Source organism: Gorilla gorilla, chromosome 7, assembly GCF_029281585.2.
Source record: "Gorilla gorilla gorilla isolate KB3781 chromosome 7, NHGRI_mGorGor1-v2.1_pri, whole genome shotgun sequence".
Classification (NCBI taxonomy): Eukaryota; Metazoa; Chordata; class Mammalia; order Primates; family Hominidae; genus Gorilla; species Gorilla gorilla.
This window is the reverse complement of record NC_073231.2, coordinates 129,743,517-129,760,350: the sequence shown is the minus strand read 5'-3', so window position 1 is coordinate 129,760,350 and position 16,834 is coordinate 129,743,517. Positions and strand designations below refer to the sequence as shown.

At 39.8% G+C, this 16,834-nt stretch overlaps 1 protein-coding gene across 3 annotated transcripts in view; it reads right to left on the bottom strand.

Annotated features, from left to right (window-relative positions):
• The window catches only part of FER1L6 (fer-1 like family member 6), a 272,635-nt gene that overhangs the window by 202,801 nt on the left and 53,000 nt on the right, over positions 1-16,834 (bottom strand). Inside the window, exon 1 of one of the 3 annotated variants that reach the window (XM_063709464.1) lies at positions 2,939-3,055. The exons of 1 other annotated variant lie outside the window; for it this stretch is intronic. In XM_063709464.1, the coding sequence (XP_063565534.1) occupies positions 2,939-2,961 (23 nt within the window). In that variant the 5' untranslated portion in view covers positions 2,962-3,055. Of the gene's footprint in view, positions 1-2,938; positions 3,056-16,834 lie in introns of those variants that run through there. One more of the 3 variants, XM_063709465.1, reaches the window with a different exon arrangement.

The following is a 16,834-nucleotide window of genomic DNA, read 5'->3' as shown; positions in this document are numbered from 1 at the left end:
TTAATAAAGATTGTGCATTATTTTTACATTCAGCAAAGACTGTAGAGCTATGTTTTTTCTTTGGCGGGAAGGAGATAACATCTGGAAGACGGAGGCTTTCAACAAATAGTTAAATGAAAACTGACTCCTAGTCCTTTTGGCCCTGTGTGAGATTTAGACAAATGTCATGAATACCTGAAGTGCGGAAGGGCCTTACTGACTGTTAGAGTGCACAGCAATGTCCCAGCCTGTTCTTTGAGTGGATATTATTGATGTACTGGACACCTCAACATCAGTCAAGTCCTTTGCACTTTCAAAAGGCTTTCCCTCTCGATGTCTCATTTGACCTTAAAAATTAGATTTATGGTAAGTTCCCCAAATTGAATCTCCTAAATGTGTGTCTGGTCACCATCAGTCAACATTTCCTGTTTGGCACAGTTATTTATCAGATGGATAAATGGGTGAGTGGGTAAATGGACGGATGAATGGATGGATAAAGGAATGAATTTATATCCCTCTTTTACAGACAAGAAAACTGAGTAGAGGTGAAGCATTGTGCCTAACTAAGGTAATGCAGTTAGTAAATGATAAAAATCAGTGGGTTGGAATCGCTATTCTCTGCAGTCTTCTAATCAGCTCTCTTTTATCCAAAATGTCCCCAAATCCTGTTTTCTTTAGGAGGAAATACCTCAGTATCACTGACAGACACACTTGATAAGCAGAGGTGGTAGTCAAAATACCAATGGCATGGGTATCAACCTATCAAAGTGCCCCAGCCGTGGTGCTACTGCAGGGCCCTGGACCTCATGCTAAACCAGACATTGACGCATTAATTGCTGGATACAAGTGGGTCTTGGCTGTCAGAAGGGCACTCAGTGGGCTCAAGACAGGAGCTATTCACTTACTGCTATGGAAGTATTTCATTATTTTATCAACTAATATAACCATCCAAATGCACCATGGTTGGATATAAGCCTTGCTAAAAACCTCCACAACACTAAAAGGGTTGCTACCTACATGAGAAATTTTGTTCTCTCTTCACTCAAAGCAGAGCACTTACTCCAAGAACTATTTATAATGCCACTTAAAACTTGCAATCCAATGAACTCAATCTGCATGACTAGATGGAACTGATTGTCATTATCCTCTTCTAAAAATTATCCTAAGCATGACTGTGGCAAGACAGTAGGGCAAACATATGGAGAGAAAAGGATAATTTGCAATGAAGGAGGCAATACCATAAAAGCTCAAAAAATCCATGAGACATTAGCACAGATCAGTGCTAGTCATGAGCCAGCATCCCGAATACATGTTTGTGTGGAAGGGCATCTTTGTTCCAGGTGCCATCCAAGAATCTGGAAGACAGTAAGACTGACCCTGATCTCAATTTTTTTACAGTCCAGGAGGGCAGAGGGAGAGATATTCATTAGCAACTGTTGTATAAAGTGGAAAGCTCCAAGAAGACAGGAGCACTTTGAGAATTCAAAAGAGGGAGAGTTTACTTCTACCAGAGGAAATCTAGGAGGGCTGCCTGAAGAAGGCAGCTTTGACCCTGGGTCCTCTTTCAGGACAGGCAGCATTTACACTTGGGGATGAAGGAAATGCACCCTCAGAGATCAACAGAGGCTCACCTTGAAGCAAACATTATTGTCCAAGCATTTACCAGCAAAATATGCAAAATGGACATAGGGTATACTTCACTGAACTTGTCATTCTCAAATACATCCTGCCTCTCACTTGCCTGTCTTTACTCACGCTGTCTATACCTTCCACCTGGAACATTCTTCCCTCACCCTGACTCTCACTTCCACATTCAAGAATGTTATTTCCTCTTCATTCTTCACTTATCAGTTTAGATGCATATCCTCTAAGAAGACTTCCTTGATCCCCCTAAAATGGATTAAGTGCCTCTCCCTGCCTAGGCTCTAACAGTATCCTGAACTTATCGCTATTGTAATACCTGCAACACTCAAATTTTGATTGTCTCTTTCATTATAGATCAAGACTACTAATCTGTAAATGTTCTGAGAGAGGGATCTCTTCTGGTTCATTTTTGTGGACCTAGTGCCTAGTGAAAGACCATATTCATAACATGGTCAACAAAAATGTAATTAATGATGAATTGAATTTTAACAGTCAATCAGCCTAATTCTATACTAAATCCTGATTCTGTCCCTTGTTTGAACTCACAGTGTACCCATGTAATTCTACCAAATTACTTTGCAGATGAAAAGAGACAAGTGGAGTCTCTTTTCACTTTAAAAAGTGTCCAGACCCTTTTTATCCTTCCCCAAACCAAATGAAAAGCCAAGGCCACCCCTGAACCACATGACAAACTGCCCCTCACCCCCCTGGCTATCATGGCCATGAAGGCAAAGTTTTAACCCCAGCAGAGCTTCCTAAACAAGTCTGTGAGTGAGGCCAATGGACATCATTCCTGCAAAAGAATTGAAAGACCTCAACTCTCATTTACAAACTGAGATAAGAGTCTTTGAAGCAGAAAGAAATGGCCAGAGGAAGAAAAGAAACCACAAGCTTGGGTTGGCTTTCCAGTTTAGTGCAATTAAATAAGGAAAGGCCCTGGTTGGAAAAAAAGAAAAAAGAAAAAAAGAAGCATGTAATACTTTTTATAGTTCAGTTCAAGGAATGAAAATTTTTTTAATATTGAAAACATTAGCAATAATTACCTCCAGAGATAATATGAGTTATGATTAAATTCCTCTTAGCTTCTACATTTTCCAAATATTCTAGAGTGAAGATTTATTTACTCATCAGAAGAGGAATAGTTTCTTTTAGATGCGTGATCAGGCCCAGTTGTCCCTCCTGGCCCACTTTTTCTTACTAACCCTTAAGTCTAAATTAACCCATGAAATTTTTGAGGGGAGACCCTTGCCTCTCCCAGTCCTTTGACTCTGGCCACACCCCTAAGCTTTCCTGTTAAGAGAAGGAAATATGTTACTTGGCTTTGGATGGCTTCTCCATTCTTCCTCTTTTTAGCAGCTCCTCTGGGCTAGGAACACAGCAAAATCCTGATGTCTGCCTTTATCCAGATCCTGGTCACAGGCTTCTGAGTTTCTGAGTAATTGAGTGGGTGAGGCTATTTGTGGGGATTGGGGGTGTGGCTGAATCAACATTCATTGCTGTGCATGGCTGTTTGCAAGAATCACGTTACTAAGTGCAATCAAAAGTGCGAAGCAAACTGTCCCACAAAGAGCGGATCAATCTTCCAGGCTTCTTAAGCATCCCCACCCACTGACGTATATATATGTCTTTTTCCCCATCAATGACAGAGCCAAAAGCTAAATGCTTTCAGGCTCAAACTCATATTCTTCTAAAAACATCATTAGAAGAGACCATAAGACCATCTCATGTCAAGGAAAACACACCAATAAGGTCATCCAGTTCTCCTAGAACAGGGATGTCTGATAGAACTTTCTACCATGATGAAAATATTCTGTTATCTACACCGTCCAATATGGTAGCCACCAATCTATGTGACTAGTGAACATTTGAAATGTGGCTAGTGCAACTGATTAAATTTTTTAAAGTTAATTTAGATTTAAATAGCCACACACAGCTAGTGGCTACCATTTTAGAACACTGCAATTTAGAATCCCAAAATGTTAACCCTAAAAAGGATCCAATAAATCATTCAGACCTTTGCAATTGCAAGACCCATTTCTAATACAGAAGATGTATCCAGACCTTTCTCATGTTAACAGAATGTTTAGTGCGTGTTCATTAAGAATACCATATTGACCAAAATTAGGAAAAATTCAATTGTATTTTGGTTTTTTTTTCAAGAAAATTACGAAGATTACAGTTAGGAATAATTTCATAACACTTTTAATTGCATTTTGTTAATCACAACAGTATCCTCATGCACATATATGATAGACATGTGTGAGGTATTATTTTGCCCAGCCCTCAAACTTGTCCAACACAAGGGTTCTCAGATCCTCTCCAATAACTCCACAGTTCCCAGTCATCATGCAATAGTGCCATGTGGAAACCAATGGCTTAGTCCAACCCCTGCTTTTAGAGAGAGAAAAACAAAAACACAGAGCCCAGCAAGGGAGGACACCTGCCCAAATCACATGGCTAACAAACAGTAGAGGTGACCCGACAGCCAGACCAAGCCTCCTTTCACTCTGCCACAAAGCCCAAAGAAAAAAAACACAGCTGGAAATCTGTAAGGGAGAGGCAGCTGGCTACGTTGAAAATGCTCCTATTTTCTTTCTCTTAGGAATTGTGGAAAATAAAAAGAATAGATTTTTGTAAATATCAAATATATATGTGTGTGTGTGAATAAATTATTTAACATATGAACAAATAATTACGTAAGTTTTTCTATGAAGAGACTATGGAAAAAAATGGAACTAACCCCATTTGTATTTATTAAATACAAATACTTTCTGTAGTTAGTAGGTATTAAGTAAAATGTAATAACTTTCAAGATTTTTCTGAAGCTTTTATAACTTCCCCAGTCTCTGTGGGTTTTGTTAGCATCTGTGAGTATCCTCCCAGAAACAAGCAATAAAACACAAATTATCTCTTAAAAATAAACCAGGTTTATGGGCACCTTTCAGTGATAGTAATCAAGACACAGAAGAGGGAGCCAAGATGTCATCCTCAGTTATGACAGTTACCACATTCACCTGGTGAAGAGATGGGTCTAACACCCGGTGATCTGACTCCTCTTCTCTTCCTAGATCACTCAGACCACACTGCCTCCAATACCACACACTGTATTGCTCTTGGTTGGCAGGAAAGTTTACTGGAGTCAGTGTTGAGGATTTAGGGCAACAGTCTTTCCATTTTAAATGTCTATGCCTTTGGATTCCCATAGCATTTGATTTTCTTTTATTTTTAACCTTGACCACAGTGACTGTGACCCTGGACTCTGGAGTTAAACTGCCGTGGCTTGAATCAAGACTCTAAAATACCTACTAACTACAGAAAGTTTGGTGATTTGCTTTACCTCTCTCAGTCTCAGTTTTTTCATTTGTAAAATGAGGATAAAAATTTACTGCATAGCCATGTTGAAAAATTAAGGCAGAGTCTCATAAATCTCATAGAACAGTGTCTGCCAAAAAAAACCTCAATGCTCTCTCGGAGATAGTATTATAATGAATTATATCTGTGAATGTGTATATGTCCCATGTTAGGCTATAAAACTCCTAAGGGCAAAGACTGTTCTTATTTTCTAACCACCCCAAGCCCCTACAGGTGCAAAACTTTATAGGTGCTGTGCAGGTGTATGTGGTGGTTACAAATGTCAGCTTTGGCATCATCAAACATACCAGAGAATGAAGGCTATGATCTTCTTACAGTACTTAGTAGGCTTTCTTCTTCTTTTTTTTTTTTAAACATTGACAAGTTTCTTAATGTCCCTGGGTCTCAGTTTCTTCATCTTTTGAATGGGTTATTAGATTAGCTAACTTGCAGTTTAATTGTGAGAATTAAAGGATCCTAGGATGTGATGAGCATTTCATAAAGGCTGGCTGCTGTGAGCATACTAACGTGCTATCCCAGCTCCCACTTTGATGAGTACCATGTAATGTTCATGCTAGAAGTTGCTAAACAAGAATCTAGGGGTTGGTTTTCAGTGCACTCCCTTATTTGCTCACTCCATGCCAAACAGATTGCCTATTGCTAATAGAAGCCAGAGGTTAGTCTACCATAAAACCAGGGTGTGCTATGATAGCAGACTTCACAGCGCACATGCCAGCTGTTCCCCCAGGAAGGGTAAATTTGCCCTGTAATTCTCTGGAACAAAACCAACAGCCTGTTTGCACAAGAGCATGGAAATTCAAAACCAGAGATGCAGCCTAGTTTAGATGACAGGCTACGGCCCTGAGTCGGGAGCCTTGAGTCTGAGGACTTGATCTCACCAGTAACTAGCTGCATGCTCTCGGACAATCAGTTTCACAACTCTGGGACTCTGTTTCCTTTCCCCTAAAAAGAAGGGCCTAGATTAGGCAATCTCCAAGGACCATTGCAGCTCCTATGTTTCAGCATCCTAGGATGAGCTCACTAAGTGAACAGGAAGATGGACACAGAATGCAGAGCCAGAAAGACCTAGGTTGAAACCCCTACCTGTTTGCCTTTGATCAAGCTTCTTAATCTCTCTGAAGATTAACAGAGGGTTTCTTGGGTTTCTCATGAGTAAAGTGGGGATAATAAACATGACTACTGGAGAATTTGAAACAGTGAATGTGAAGCATGACACTGCCTGGGCCATTGTGGATGCTAAGTGGTAGCTGCAGTTATTAGCATTATTACCATTGTCACTATTATTATTATTAATACTACTACCTTTCTTTTAAAGTGTTAAGGCCCAAAAACATTTTATTGCATAACTATCATGTGGAATCAAATGGGAATATCAACTCTTCACAAGTAATTTTTTTTGAAATGTGTTAACTTTCTTCTGTATGTAATTACTATTCCTTTTCCATTTTTTTGTCTTGAATCTTTTCATTTCCAACTCTAGAACTTTACTTCCCTAATAACAAACAATATAGTTAAGTATATGAGGAATTCCATGGACTCCTGCCCAATGATCATCATCACTGTCATCATAATTGTCACTGTCATGATAACCATCACCTTTACAGCTCCATTTTTCGGTACCTGGAGTTCAGCATAGTGAGTGACTCACCCTAGACCTCACTGCCCATCCCGCTAGGAAGTCATAGGACCTGGACTTCACGTTAAACTTCTGACTCTAAAGTCCATGATTATTCCACCTGACCATCAATTTCATGCATTAACTCAAGTTTTTCCTGTCATTGCCTTGACTAGTCTTAAGATATGTTTCTTTTAAAGTAACTGCCCTTCTATATATATGGAATTTGAAACACAGCATTTCTTAAAGTTTAACCCTAACTCCTTGGTATATCCAGTTGCATGCCATCTAACTTAATCACTTTTTCCTCCCACTAGAAGACACTTAAGCAAGTTTTGGAGGACCTCTGTTTTTCACTTCAAACATATCAGGAAGGTTTATTTCAGGTGAATAGAGGCAATGTTTCAGTTAGGTTTTTTGGTCGCAAAAAAAAAAAGAGCTAACTCAAGTGAGGGATGAAGTATTTTAAGGATTTCCACTGAATGAAATTATGTTGAACAAAAAGAATGTTAAGTTATCATAGGATGTGGCCACACAGAGGATGGGACTGAAAGATGGTTCTTGACCTAAAGCAACTCCGGCAATGCTGAACGCAAAAGGTCCTAGGTCCTCTCCCTCGTGTTCTACCAACTTACCAACTCACCATCTGCCACCTTCTCTAGGGGTCTACCATGTTGTTCCTCTACCCCATTGTCTTCATGCCATTGATTGGATGTCTTACTCTTTCCCCACTCAAATTCTCTACAGGAGAATATCTCCAGCTCAGCTGATTATCATCATTACTGTTTGAATAGTCTTTTCACATGATGGCATACCCTAGACCACTGATCAGCAGATGAATCTGCTGCTGCCGGGTCAGACATGGCTTGAGGCCTCAAACGTGGCTGCCTAGGATGGAAATCTCAGCTAGGACAGTGGATGGGCCCACTTTACTTGGAAAGGGCTGTAAGCCACAGCAGGTGCCATGATTATCACTGCTAACAACAACAGAGTAAATTTTTTCTCTCCAGATGCTGCTACTTATTTCACACCAAGCTAAAAATGGTTTGTCATTTTTATAATTTTTTTATGACTACATATGTTTGCAAAGTCCTGATTGATGAGGAATTTCAGAGTTAACTGTGATAACAACAATCAAAATAACTTCCATAGACACAGTCCTTTATGGTGATGACCTCCCTTTCATGTCCTCTGTTTCGTTTGATTGCTACATCATCCCCTAGTTGACAAGGACAGCTATCATTGTCACCATTTGACAGAAGAAAAAGCTAACACTTAAGAGAAATAATTGGCCCTAGGCTATAAAACTGGTTAGTGATCCATTTGGGTTTTAGACCTGGTTTCCTAAGTTAATTTCTGAAGTCATAGAAAGCAACCTTTTTCCCCTCAACCTTTATGTGTAGCCAATCATGAATATGTTTTGAGTCTTAATATACCTCACCAGTCTCCTTCAGTCTATGCTCAGATCCTCATTAGTTCTCATCCTGGATTGTGCGGCATCCTCCTAACTCACCTCTGCCCCCACTCAACAACCTTTTTCATCCCTTCCTCCATAGGCAACCAGAGAGGTCTTTTAGAAACTGTTTTCAACAAGTCATCTCCATGATCCCAGGCCCTCACTGCCCACAGAATAAGGTCCAAACTCCTTGGGAGTGTATTCAATGTCTTGGAAGATTTCACTCTACCCACTTTTTTTTTGTCTTATCACACAAACCCCCCACCCCACACACTCATGTCCCCATGCAATGCTGGCTCCCAAGCTTGGCTTGCAGTTTGGATCCCACTGTTATAGGGTGGTTGCTTTATCAAATCCATTGACAATGTTTATGAAGATCTCCAGCTTCTCTTGAAAAATTAGTGGATCATGTTAACAGTCAAACTGAGCCTGAGGAGTGGTTAATCCCTTTACATGGGCCATGCCCCTCCAGTTGACTATAATCCTCACTATTCCCTATTGTCTTACATTCAGCTAGCTTCACTCATAATAGTGATATGCTTGACCCCTTAGACATTTGAATTTGCAATCTTTGCCTTATGTTCTTACCATCCAAAATGTGTTTCGTCATATATTTCTATTGAAATCATAGTCACCTCTCCAACAATCACTCCTCCATAGAGTCTATATTGATTCCCTGAGCTGAAATTAATCTCTTCCCTCTCTGTCCTCCTAAACTTGTTCATTGTTGCCTCTACCTATAGCATCTAAAAGACTTCAAGTCTATCTCCTCCACTAGGTTATGAGCAATCTTATTCATCTGTGTGTTCCCACACTGCCTAAGATATGGTTATCCTTACACTTAGTAAATATCCCCAAAAAAACCTGTTGAATTAAACTTATTTAATTCAATCAACAGTTAAACTTTCCAGTAGAAGCCAACTCGTCTGTGATAATATTTTCCCATTTCACATCTAGACTTGAGCTTCTGTCTACTTCTTACTAAAAGTCTTATCTACTGAGGAAACAAACTGTTTTCTAAAGTTCTATTGACTTAAAAATGCAAGCTCTTAAATAAATTATTTTCCAAAGAGTAGCCAGAGCAATAAGTTTGCTTTGGCCCTGAATCAATACCACTCCCAATTGCAGAGTATCTTGTAAGAGCCTCACAAGAGGAGAGAGAGAAATACCCAGTCTTCACCCCCAGGTAAGGATTAAATCACTACATCATGTTTATCCACAAACTTCCATTTCCTCAACTAATACGTGTTTCTTACACACATTATTTGCCCAAGAGAACCTATTGTTCTTTCATGCAAGTTACATTTTTTATGAGTTACTTCCCCATATTTTTGGGTTTTGACATCTCTTATAACCTTTCAATGTTTTTTAACATCCATTTTTCAAGCATCTAACAGTTTATCGGGCATGGTGTTTGGTTCTGGGACGGCAAAAAGAAATACATTTGTTCTCAACTCTGGGAGGTTCACAGACTAAAGTAGAAACAAATACATCACTTAGATACTGTTTATCAAATGCTGTACATAAACAGACCAAATTTTCGCTACCATATTTGTTGTGAATGTCCCATGTGTGCTGTGTGGTGCAGTATTTGTAAGTTTACTGCCCCTCTGACATCCAGGTTAGGTAGTAGACACTGGTGACTTATTTCTCTGCCCATTGTTTGAACCTCCTTCCTATGCTCAGTGTTGAGGAGAAATTTGGATTGCTACTCCCCAGAATGAGAAGAATATGGTTAAAACCCAGAGAGCTTCCCTGAAGGCCTCTCATACAATCATGTCCAGTGAGAGGCCCTCAGGGAAGCCTCCTGGGTTTTAACCATATTCTTCTCATACTGGGGAGTAGTAATCCCAATTTCTCCTCAATACTGAGCATAGGAAGGAGGTTTAGATAATGGCCAGAGAAACATGTCACCAATGCCAACTAAAGGTTGTCCAACAAAGGTTATTGGACAACATTTCCAGCCCTATGCAGGCAAAATCACCAAAAGCTTAGACACAGTGAAAGTCGGGGTTGCCCCATCAGATACTGGACCACAACTAGGTGAGTTACTGTCTATCAATAAGGAAGCATGGCATGGGCCATAATGGAGGGTGGTGATAGCAGCAGCTATGACCGTGTGATCTGTTGATGGAATGAAGTCATAGCCCCTCCCTGTACCTATGTCTGCTTCCTTTCTGTATTCTGGATGATTTGTGTGTGAGTATGCGTACACAATAACATTCCTCCTTCCTCTTTACGGTGCCTGATTATTATGATAGGGTGTGCTGGTGGTAGCAAAGTGTATAATCTTGTCAAGAATTTGGCAAACTACAGACTGCAGTCCTAGTACAGTCATCTAGGGACTTTTGTAAATAAAGTTTTATTGGAACACAGCCACAACCATTCATTTACATATTTTGTATGGCTGCTGTCATGCAACAGTGACAGACATGAGTAGTCTAGACAACCACTGTGTGGACCACAAAGCTTAAAATAATCACACGGTCCCTTACAGAAAAGTTTGCCAGGCCCTGACCTTGTCCACAGGTTACAGAATATCAATGCTAAGGGAAGAACGAGTATCCAAGACGTGAAATTAGACATCATCTCAGTTGGTCTTTCTTTAAAGGGGGGGTTAAAAGGTCTTCAGATGTGTGAGCAATCTTTTTTTTTTTTTTCTTCCAGAGATGAAGTCTTGCTCTATTACCCAGCAGGCTGGAGTGCAGTGGCGTGATCTCGGTTCACTGCAACTTCCACCTCCCAGGTTCAAGCAATTCTCCTGCCTCAGCCTCCTGAGTAGCTCAGGCTACAGGCACACACCACCACGCCAAACTAATTTTTGTATTTTTAGTAGAGATGGGGTTTCTCCGTGTTGGCCAGGCTGGTCTTGAACTCCTGACCACAAGTAATCTGCCTGCCTCAGCCTCCCAAAGTGCTGGGATTACAGGTGTGAGCCACCGCACCCAGCCACAATCATTTTATTATACTAAATGGGAGCATCTTTTTATATCTGTGTTGTTGTTGTCAAACACTAAACATGGGAGAAAAGATGTAGGGTATCTAAAGGAATAAGCCATATTGGATATGTGTCACTCACCAAGATTTTTCCTATGTCTGGAAATTATCCACAGCGTGGGTTGGGTGGGAGGCAGAGCCCACATTCTAGAACAGAGCCTGAAAACACTAGATACTTCTTACTACACCATACCCTAGAGGTTATGGTGCTGGCATCTAACTGAGAATTGGCCAACTGAAGGTATCTGCCCAAGGCTTTGAATCTGAAGTTTGTTATGCAAAGAACGAGCAGAGAATTCATTCCTACGGTTGGGCCAAGGGTCAGCGGAAATACCCAGTATTGGGAGCCACAGGGCTAGTGGCAAAGCCATTTACCCAGGACTGATGGGAGAGGTGGTATCACTGATGACAGCAATGGATAACCTTACCTGCCTGTCTTCATGACTCTGCCTGAATTCTGGCCCCTTGGCTTCTCTTGGTTCCTGTCTGATTTCTGATCTTGTTCTTCAACGCAATATCCCTTCAAAAAACCCCGTATTGCTTTACATAAGTAGGAATTTTTTGTTGTTTAAACCTAAGACTGCTGCTTTTACAGCAGATAACCAATGTACAACTTAGAAAAAATAATTTTAAGTTGTACAGCAATAATTTAAAATTATACAGCAATGTACAACTCAGAAAAAAATAATAATAGCTACATTTGTTAAGAGATTATCATGTGCCAGGAACCATAATAATCTTTGTATACATATTATCACATGTAATAGTTATAGATAAGGAAACTAAGGTTGGCTTAGAGAGATGAAGTACTTTGTTCAAGACTACACACTTGGTAGCACCAGGTTTGTCTGTGCACAAAACCAAGGAATTTAACCACACTAGCAGCATTCCTTTAGGTCCTGTATTCTTCTGCTACAAAAAGTGGGGCTGAGACTATTCACAATAGCAAAAACATGGAATCAACCCAAATTCCCATCAATGATAGTCTGCATCAAGAAAATGTGGTACATATACACCATGGGATACTATGCAGCCATAAAAAGGAATGAGATCATGTCCTTTGCAGGGACATGGATGAAGCTGGAAGCCATTATCCTTAGCAAACTAACACAGGAACAGAAAACCAACACCGCACGTTCTCACTTAAAACTGGGAGCTGAACAATGAGAACACATTTACACAGAGAACAACACACACTGTGGCCTGCCAGGGGTGTTGGGGGGAGGGAGAGTATCAGGATAAATAGATAATGCATGTGGGACTTAATATCTAGCTGATGGGTTGATGGATGCAAACCAACATGGTACACGTTTACCTGTGTAACAAACCTGCACGTCTTGCACATGTTTCCTGGAACTTAAAATAAAAAAAAAATTTTAAGAGGGATTGAATTAGTTTCCTAGATCCCAGCTAAAATGAAACTCAATGGCTGGACCAACTATATCTTCAGGGGTGTGCTGGTAAACCAGCTCTCTAGAAAAAAAGTCCTGAGTTGTAGCATTTGCCAATTTCCATGGTGTAAATATTCCCACCATGGCTGATTTCAAACTACCAAACGTTTAACCACTTGTTCATAAATATCCTGAATGTTTAACAACTGACTCTTGAAAGCTAGTGTGAACTGGCACCAACATACTACTGTACCTATGCCATTTCTTTCTTGTTTCTCTGTTTGTTGTTTGCCACTTCAAACACTTTATCTTATGCTCTTGGAATCTCAGAGTGGGGAGAGATCTCAGAGGCCATTTAGACTCACTGTGTAACAGTGGAAGACACCCCTTCAAGTCAGCCCTAACTTGGCATCTCCCCTCTGCTCAACACTTCCAGTGGCTGGAGCTCACCACCTTCTAAGTATCTTGTATAGGTTGAAATAGTCATTACTGTCCCAAATAACTAAGCTAGTTTTAGGAAGTAGTTGCTTTTACTCTATGTTTTAGAGGTAGACTTTGAGTTCCCTCCTGTCCTAGAAATTCTCTGTCCACATATCTCTGCTGAATATGGCTCTCATAAGTAGTTGCTTGGCCAGGGCTCCACTTTTTCCCCTCACATCAGAAGGGAATTTAGGAGTGGGGGCTGGCGAGTGTGCAGTGTGATTATTTGCTTTGAGATTATTATATACAGAGCTAGTGCTAGATGCTTTCCAACCTTCCCTATAGCCTCAAGCAAGAAGAGACCTGCCTGGGAGCGGTGCTTAGCCCCACACATCACACACACACACACACACACACACACACACACAAATATACAGAGTTTATTCTAAAATATGCAAATGCTTCTGTCACTCAGGATTCAGCATCCAGTGCTGTCAAAACAAGACTTATACACCTACATATGCCCCCTAAAGCCAATCACACCCTTTCAGGCCTCAGGGCAACAATTCTACACATCTACTGCCCTGCGTTCTTGAAGTCAAAGACATGCATGTGCCATGCCTTAAAGTCTTCTGTGTTATCACTGCCAGCTTCGGAGGAGGCCTCTGCTTTGAAGTGTGGGGAGGATTTGATTGGCAGAAGTGCTTAGGTAGGAGAAAAGATAAGTTAATTAAATTGTCAAATCCCTCTTCTCAGAGAACATGAGATTCTTGCATAACTATCATTTCCCAACAGTGCCCAGCATCCCTTGTCTTGCTTCCTTTTGTGCTATAATTTGCCTTCCCCAGGGTACTCGGGTTAGGGCGGTATTCCCAGCAGTGGCACATGGCTCCTGAGGAACATTCTACAGTATGAAACGGTCCATATTGCCCTTAAATGTGAACATACATAAGCGTAGACTTCATATGCCTGACATTGTGCTGATTCTTTACACTGGCAATTAGATGATCATTTCCCATTTAGGAAAAAAAAAGTGCAGCTCTCTGCCAGCACTCATTTAATTTTACATAAATATGCTTTTTGAGGCTGAAGAAAATCTGACTGATTTTCAGTGTGGAAATAAAATATGAAAACTGTTCTTGGAGTTATTTCTAAACAGAACTAACATCAGAATTATCTGAATCATCAGAATCATCTATTTCAGAAAAATCAGATTCATCAAGTGAACCTTCAGCCAACAACTGTTTGAGAACGATGTTACGATCATGCGTAGGAATGCTATGTTTTCTAGGATTTGACATTTTCAGCGATTGAGAATTACTATATTTTGTAAATGGAAATACCACTACTAAAAACAGAATGTTGTAAATAGAATGATGTCTTTTGTTTCCAAAGTCGATATACTAGAATGATGCAAACATAATAATAAAAGCAAGATATTTTGTAGCAAAGTTATCTCAGTGTAAATGCTGCAGCCGCAAGCACCAACTGCAAGTATTCTCAGGGCAAATGAGAAATGGGTTAAACATTAAAATTGGCAACAATTTCCTCTTACTAAGATATAATTGCATTTAAAAAAAAACAAATTACTAAGCATCATATACGAAGGAAAGATAGTCTTTTTCGGACAAACTCTGAGAGAATTTGCCGTTAGCAAACCACCACAAGAACTGCTAAAAAGAGCTCTAAATCTTGAAAGAAATTCTGGAAACACAACAAAACAGAACCTCTTTAAAGCATAAATCACACCGGACCTATAAAACAAAAATAGGAGTTAAAAAGCAAAAACAAACAAAAAAAAAACAAAATACACAGGCAACAAAGAGCACGATGAAAGCAAGAGTACCTCACATTTCAATACTAACATTGAATGTAAATGGCCTAAATGTTCCACTTAAAAGATACAGAACCACAGAATGGATAAGAACTCACCAACCATTTGCTGCCGTCAGGAGGCTCACCTAACACATAAGGACTCACATAAACTTAAAGGGGTGAAAATGGACACCAAAAGCGAGCAGGGGTAGCTATTCTTATATCAGACAAATCAAACTTTAAAGCAACAACAGTTAAAAGAGACAAAGAGGGACAGTATATGATGGTAAAAGGCCTTGTGCAACAGGAAAATATCACAATCCTAAACATATACACACCTAACACCGGAGCTGCCAAATGTATAAAACAATTACTATAGACCTAAGAAATGAGATGGATAGCAACACAATAATAGTGGGGGACTTCAATACTCCAATGACAGCACTAGACAGGTCATCAAGACAAAAAGTCAGCAAAGAAACAATGAATTTTAACTATATCTTGGAACAAATGGACTGAACAGATATATACAGAAAATTTCATCTAACAACCCCAGAATACACATTCTATTCAAAAGCACATGGAACTTTCTCCAAGATAGACCATGTGATAGGCCATAAAATGAGCCTCAATAAATTTAAGAAAATTGAAATTATATCAAGCACTCTCTCAGACCACAGTGGAATAAAACTGGAAATCATCTCCAAAAGTAACCTTCAAAATCATCCAAATATATGGAAATTAAATAACCTGCCCCCAAATGAGCACTGGGTCAAAAACGAAATCAAGATGGAAATTTAAAAATTCTTTGAATTGGGCTGGGCATGGTGGCTCACACCTGTAATCCCAGTAGTTTGGGAGGCTGAGGTGGGAGGATAACGAAGTCTGGAGATTGAGACCCTCCTGGCTAACACGGTGAAACCCCATCTCTACTAAAAAATGCAAAAAAATTGGCCAGGCCTGGTGGCGGGCACCTATAGTCCCAGCTACTTGGGAGGCTGAGGCAGGAGAATGGTGTGAAACCGGGAGGTGGAGCTTGCAGTGAGCTGAGATCACACCACTGCACTCCAGACTGGGCAACAGAGTGAGACTCCATCTCAAAAAAAAAAAAATTCTTCAAACTGAATGACAATAACACAACCTACCAAAACCTCTGGGATACGGAAAAGGTGATGCTAAGAGGAAAGTTCATAGCCCTACACACCTACATCAAAAAGACTGAAAGTGCACTAACTGACATTCTAAGGTCACACCTCAAGGAACTAGAGAAACAAGAACCAAACCAAACCCAAACCCAGCAGAAGAAAGGAAATAACCAAGATCAGAGCACAACTAAATGAAGTTGAAACAAAACAAAAAAAGATAAATGAAACAAAAAGCTGGTTCTTTGAAAAACAAATAAAATTGACAGACCGTTAGCAAGATTAACCAAGAAAATCAGAAAATCCAAATAACATCGCTAAGAAACGAAACAGAAGATATTACAATTGACATCACTGAAATACAAAAGATCATTCAAGGCTACTGTGAACACCTTTACACACATAAACTAGAAAGCCTGGAAGAGATGGATAAATTCCTGGAAAAATACAACCCTCCTAGCTTAAATCAGGAAGAATTAGATACCCTGAACAGACCAATAACAAGCAGTGAGATTGAAATGGTAATTTACAAATTACCAACAACAGAAAAAGTCCCAGACCAGATGGATTCACAGCAGAATTATACCAGATATTCAAAGAAGAATTGGTTCTAACCCTTTTGACACTATTCCACAAGATAGAGAAAGAAGTAACCCTCCCTAATTCATTCTATGAAGTCAGCATCACCCTAATACCAAAACCAGGGAAGGACATAACCAAAAGAGAAGACTACAGATCAATATCCTTGATGAACATAGATGCTAAAATCCTTAACAAAATACTAGCTAACCGAATCCAACAACATATCAAAAAGATAATCCACCATGATCAAGTCTGTTTCATACCAGGGATGCAGGGATGGTTTAACATACACAAGTCAATAAATGTGATACACCACATAAACAGAATTAAAAACAAGAATCACATGATCATCTCAACAGATGCAGAAAAAGCATTTGACAAAATCCAGTACCACTTTATGATTAAAACTCTCAGCAAAATC